The 6,000-nt window shown below is 42.7% G+C and overlaps 1 protein-coding gene across 1 annotated transcript in view; it reads right to left on the bottom strand.

The window, feature by feature from the left end:
- adamtsl5 (ADAMTS like 5) overlaps nt 1–3,256 on the bottom strand; it is a 55,779-nt gene extending 52,523 nt beyond the window's left edge. Inside the window, exon 1 of the mRNA XM_071400964.1 lies at nt 1,972–3,256. Coding sequence (XP_071257065.1) covers nt 1,972–1,991 — 20 coding nt within the window. The 5' untranslated portion in view covers nt 1,992–3,256. The remainder of the gene's footprint in view (nt 1–1,971) is intronic.
- Nucleotides 3,257–6,000: the final 2,744 nt, after the last annotated feature.

A 6,000-nucleotide genomic window follows, 5' to 3' on the forward strand; every position in this document is an offset into this window, starting at 1 on the left:
AAACTGGGGTACGTGCAATGCCGTCAGGGGTACGCCAAATAAAAATGTTATTCACATTTTCCAACAGGGCTATACATTTGGGTGAGTTTTTTCCCTCACCTGAGTAGCCTCGTTTCACTGCCAAAAATAAAATTAAACCATCTAGTGTTCAGCGAAATAACAACACAATGTCAAATACAGGTAGCCTAGTTAAATAATTAACATCCAATCACATTAACCGTTACTCTCTCGTGGGAATTCTACTAACGGTCCATATGTAGCCAAACGTAGCTGCTGCTCATGTTGGTGTCTGTACTGATGGCGTAAAATCCATGACAGGGAGACATAGTGGAGTGTACGCCACTTGGAGTGTACGCCACTTGGGTACACTGCAGCATCCACCGAGAGGCTCTAGCTGCCAAGGGAATGCCTGACAGCTTGAAAGACATTTTGGACACTACAGTGAAAATGGTTAACTTTGTTAAAGCAAGGCCCCTGAACTATCGTGTATTTTCTGCACTATGCAATGATATGGGCAGCGACAATGTAAAGCTTTTACAACATACAGAAGTGCGCTGGTTATCAAGGGGCAAAGTATTGACACGTTTTTGGGGAATTGAGAGACAAGCTTAAAGTTTTTACTGACCATAATTTTCACTGACTGGTTGCATGATGACGAGTTTCTCACACGACTGGCCTACATGGGTGATGTTTTTTCTCACCTGAATGATCTGAATCTAGGATTACAGGGACTCTCTGCAACTATATTAAATGTGCGGGACACAATTGAGGCTATGATTAAGAAGTTGGAGCTCTTCTCTGTCTGCATTAACAAGGACAACACACAGGTCTTTCCATCATTGTATATTTTTTTGTGTGCAAATGAACTCAAGCTTACGGACAATGTCAAATGTGATATAGCGAAGCAGCTGAGTGAGTTGGGTGCGCAATTACGCAGGTACTTTCCCGACACGAATGACACAAACAACTGGATTCGTTATCCCTTTCCTGCCCACTTACCAATATCTGAACAAGAGAGCGTCATCAAAACTGCAACAAGCGGTTCTGTGAAAATTGTATTTAAATCAGAACCACTGTCTGATTTCTGGATTGGGCTGCACTCAGAGTATCCTGCCTTGGCAAATCGAGCCGTTAAGACACTGATGCCCTTTGCACCACGTATCTATGTGAGAGTGGATTCTCGGCCCTCACTAGCATGAAAACTAAATACAGGCACAGACTGTGTGTGGGAAATGATTTAAGACAGACTCTCTCCAATACAACCCAACATTGCAGAGTTATGTGCATCCTTTCAAGCACACCCTTCTCATTAACCTGTGGTGAGTTATTCACAGATAAACAAATAAGGTTTTATATGTAAGATGGTTAAATAAAGAGCAAAATTATTGATTATTTGTGCCCTGATCCTATAAGAGCTCTTTGTCACTTCCCACAAGCCGGGTTGTGACAAACTCCCACTCATTCTTATGTTTAATAAATGTATCGTATAGTGTGTGTGGCAGACTTACAATGATGGCAAAAAACAACATTTGAGAGAACGAAGACCCTGGTGCTAGAGGGGGTACACAGCTGGAGGTTGAATGTTTGAAGGGGTATGGGACTATAAAAAGTTTGGGAACAACTGGTGTAGCACACACACACACACCTCTCGGGTTTACAGTTATAATCGACTAGGTGAGAGCTTGCCAAGTTACTAAATCAACTTAAAATCACTTGATATGGGCCACTAAATACTCCCCTTTCATTCACTATAACAATTAGGCTGTGTGGATTAATGGTAACTTTATCAGAGGTATGTACAACGTCATATTTTTTTATGTACAACGTCATAAACATATACTTCATCATAAACATAGGCTACTTCAGCATAGAGGCGACACTTGTACAGTCATAAACATGTAGGCTATATCAAATGTTAAACTATGTTTATAACCATACACATGCGTTTATAACCATACACCTGCATCTTACCTGGTTAGTAATGTTGACATAGTAGGTCCTTGTCAAATGTGATCAGCTGTGTTGCATTCGATGTCAGGTGCAATTTTACGCTTGCATCATGATCCAAGCAGTTTCAGCTCAGTCGATGGGTTTGTTGCGCATCCCGGAGTCCAAGAGAACGAATTTAAGCTCAACATTTGTTGAAATTCATACTGAGAGATGTCTACCTGTACTTTGCTGAAATACCAGAACCATATAATTCACTTGTGATCTCTTTCATTCAAGCTTAGAACGTTTGGCTATCCAACGAGTTCCATATATATCCTTTGCAGTTCTATTCCATGTTCTTCCTGCGAAAGGCGCGACGAATCTCTTTTGGAAGACGAGGCAAAACTGTCTCTCGCCAAGTAGTCATTCAGGTGCAATGTCACAGGACACACACTGCGCTCTGCGTCTGGCCGTGCAGGATTAAATGACATTTGCATTATGTCCTATTCTCAGCGATAAATTTTCTGAGAACATTGGAAAACGCAATGGTTTATCATTGGAATGGTGCCAATAGCGCAGGTGATCGCACAGGCAAGAATAAGATTGCAATCTGACAAATTTGGTTTACATTTCAGGCAATTTAGTAATGGTAGGCTAATATAAGAACAGTATGCATATGCTCTTAAAATGGCATGAATGTGCGATTTAGCCTACCGCTGTCTATTTTCACATGCGCACAAAATCAATATTGTGAAAAATACAAGGATAATTGTGTTTTTCCCATTTAAGCAACTTTTTTTGAACGAGCTCTTACAAGTTGGTGGAGCATTACGAACAAATAGATATGCTAAGCAAATAAAATGTCATGAGGACTAGGCTACTCCTCTGTATTCTTCATGAGTCAACGTCTGTTCCACTTGCAGCCGGGAAAGAATATCCTTTTGATACGCCGCTACCAGCAACCAACAGGACAGGTAGGTAGCCCTGTCCCTCTCTCTCTCTGAATTGAAACAAGTTGTTTAGGGCCCAGTCCTTTTGTGAATATCCTACACACACAAGCCTTTTCAGATAGAATAGAACGCTGTCAATAAATAATGTCAATCCCGCAAGCGACAACCACCCTTTAGTTATAGTTCACCAATAGGGATCAGCTTGTCAAAAAATAAACTCGCCGAAAAGAAAAAAAAGCTTCTCATATCTGAGCGTATCCAGTTATCGCTTCAGCATGCTGCCTACACCTGAGGCCCGCTCCCCTATGCTGCATTCCATTGAAAATGTAGTAAACACTCCCCCTTTCACTCAGCGCGTCCAATCGAGAGTGCTATCGCTTAGTAGCCCCGCAACAAAACAAAAAACAGGAATCGAATGATCTGCTATTTTAGTCTGTGTGTCTGAAATGATTAGAGAGTAGGGGACTGGGTTATGTACACATAACTGTCAAAATAAAGGAAACACTTGAGTAAATGAGGGATACAAAGTATATTGAAAGCAGATGCTTTCACACAGATGTGGTTCATGAGTTAATTAAGCAATTAACATCCCATCATGCTTAGGGTCATGTATAAAAATACCCAGTTGCCCATTTTTTTGCCTACCATGGCTGCACTCTTAGAAAAAGAGTTCCAAAAGGGTTCTTCGGCTGTCGCCATAGGATAACCCTTTTGGCTTCCATGTAGAACCTTCTGTGGAAAGGGTTCTACCTAGAGCCCAAAAGGTTTCTTCAAAGGGTTCCGCAATGGGGACAACCCTTCTAGGTTCTAGATAACCTGTTTTCTAAGCGCGTAGAAGAAGAGATCTCAGTGACTTTAAAAGAGGGGTCTCAAAGGAGTATAGGGGGTTTAAAGGGTGTGTGTCTCAGTCACCAGATCTCAACCCAAATGAACACTTATGGGAGATTCTGGAGCAGTGCCTGAGACAGCGTTTTACATCACCATCAACAAAACAACAAAATTTAGGAATTTATTGTGGAAGAATGATGCCAAATTGATTCTACAAGTGTCTGGAACTCTATTGGAGGGATGTGACATCATTCTTCCAAAATAAAAAAAATCCTTAATTTTGTTGATGGTGATGTAAAACGCTGTCTCAGGCACTGATTCAGAATCTTCCTTAAGTGTTCAATTGGGTTGAGATCTGGTGACTGAGACACACACCCACCCTTTAAACCCCCTATATTCATTTGAGACCCCTCTTTGAAGCTGTTCTGTTGGCTCACCCTATGAAGACACTTTATGTTGGTGTTTCCTTTATTCTGACAGTTACCTGTAGCAAGCCTACTGTGTATATTGTCTGTGGCAGGCTACTGTAGCTGTCAGACACAAAAGTCCTGCTCTGCATTCTTCTTGACCTGTAGGTTACATGGCTACAAGCGGCCTTTCAAACTGTTTGCTCTTTGAACCTATATTGCATAAAGGCCTATGCCACTTAAATGATCTCTTTGGCTATTAGTGAAAGTATCCTATTTTTGCCATGCGCTTGTACCAATGTCCAGTAAAAAAGTGATAGGAGAAAAGAACATGGGGAGTGACGTGTGATCCGTCTCTCTGACAATGAGTCCCAGACTGCCCGTCTCTCCCCATAGGCCTCATCACACACCTCCTCCCCATAGGTCTCATCACACACCTCCTCCCCATAGGTCTCATCACACATCTCATCACACACCTCCTCCCCATAGGTCTCATCACACACCTCCTCCCCATAGGTCTCATCACACACCTCCTCCCCATAGGTCTCATCACACACCCAGTGTCCAGTGTCTCCCCTCTTCAACCCTTTCCTCCTCCTCGGTCCTCTGCTCTGCTCTCCTCTCAGCAGCTCAGTGCTGCCTGGCTGACACCTCCGGGACTTGAACATTATCTTCATCTGCAAGTCAAGACACCTATAGCTCATTCACTTCATGTCTCTCTCTCTCTGGGAAATCATCTGGGCTTCTCTCCTATTTCTGGCCTGGGTGTAATTTACGCCTAAGGCATCTCCTGCTGCTGTAACTACTATTTGTACTTTCGAAATTAAAACATTTTGTGAAAATGGCCAATCACTTATAGGATTTGAAAATGTAGCACGTCACAGTGACATTTGACAAGTCAGGACAAAGCAGGGACGATAATCTGTCATTTCCTACAGCACGTTCACCCCCGCATGTCCTTTCCAGGACTGAAGTTTGAACAATCTCCATGACAGAGTTATCATCAAGAAACAACACGGCCTCACCCTGACCCAAACCTACAGAGAGCTATCTGCACCAACCACACAGCGCTCTAATCTATTACTAAAGCGGGAAAACTAAGGGTGTGTTCATTAGGGCACACAACGGGAAGCGTTCTAACACATTTTTCAACTGAAACAGAACAGGTAATGCCTCCCTGTTTCAATCCGTTTTCTTCCGTTTGGTGTCTAATGAACACAACCTTTAGACAGTGACCTTGAGCTACCATCAGTAGCTATGCAGCCATAACAGAGCAAAACAGTCTAACCACGCCAAAAGATGATCCCAATGGAATGCGGTCTTATCTGTGGGATCTTGACTGTCAATGCAATTCTTTTTAAATACATTTTGCAATTACACTCTGGAGTGCCAGAGTGCGCTCTGGGCATTCGTAAATTCAGTGTTTTGTCAGCACCCAAACTAACAGGCTAAAGTTGGCTAGCTCCTTCCAGACACAAATGAGAGAACGCCCCACTCTGACCGTTTTACTCGCCCTAGCAGAGCTGGTTAGGCAGTGTTCATTTTATCTAGAGCGTTGGTGACTAACTGTGCTGCTGGCAACAATTTAATTCAGTTGTTTTGCCGATGTTTGCCGACACCGGTCATATTCAATGGGTGTTGCTCGTTCATAAATTCATCAGTTTTTATTCTGTGCTCTGGCACACTTAGACGAGAGTGCTCTGACATCGGAGTAGACAGCCAGAGTTAATTCATGAATGCACCTATAGTTAATTGCTGTCATGTCATCAATGGAATCCAGTAAGATTCTGCAGACCCAATTACAAGTGTGACAGAGGTGGTTCTCGAAGCCGAAATAGGCTCCTGCGATGAGTAACCATGCAGAGACCTGAAGATTCAGCTCCCAA

This window comes from Salvelinus alpinus, chromosome 5, assembly GCF_045679555.1.
Source record: "Salvelinus alpinus chromosome 5, SLU_Salpinus.1, whole genome shotgun sequence".
In the NCBI taxonomy this organism is placed as follows: Eukaryota; Metazoa; Chordata; class Actinopteri; order Salmoniformes; family Salmonidae; genus Salvelinus; species Salvelinus alpinus.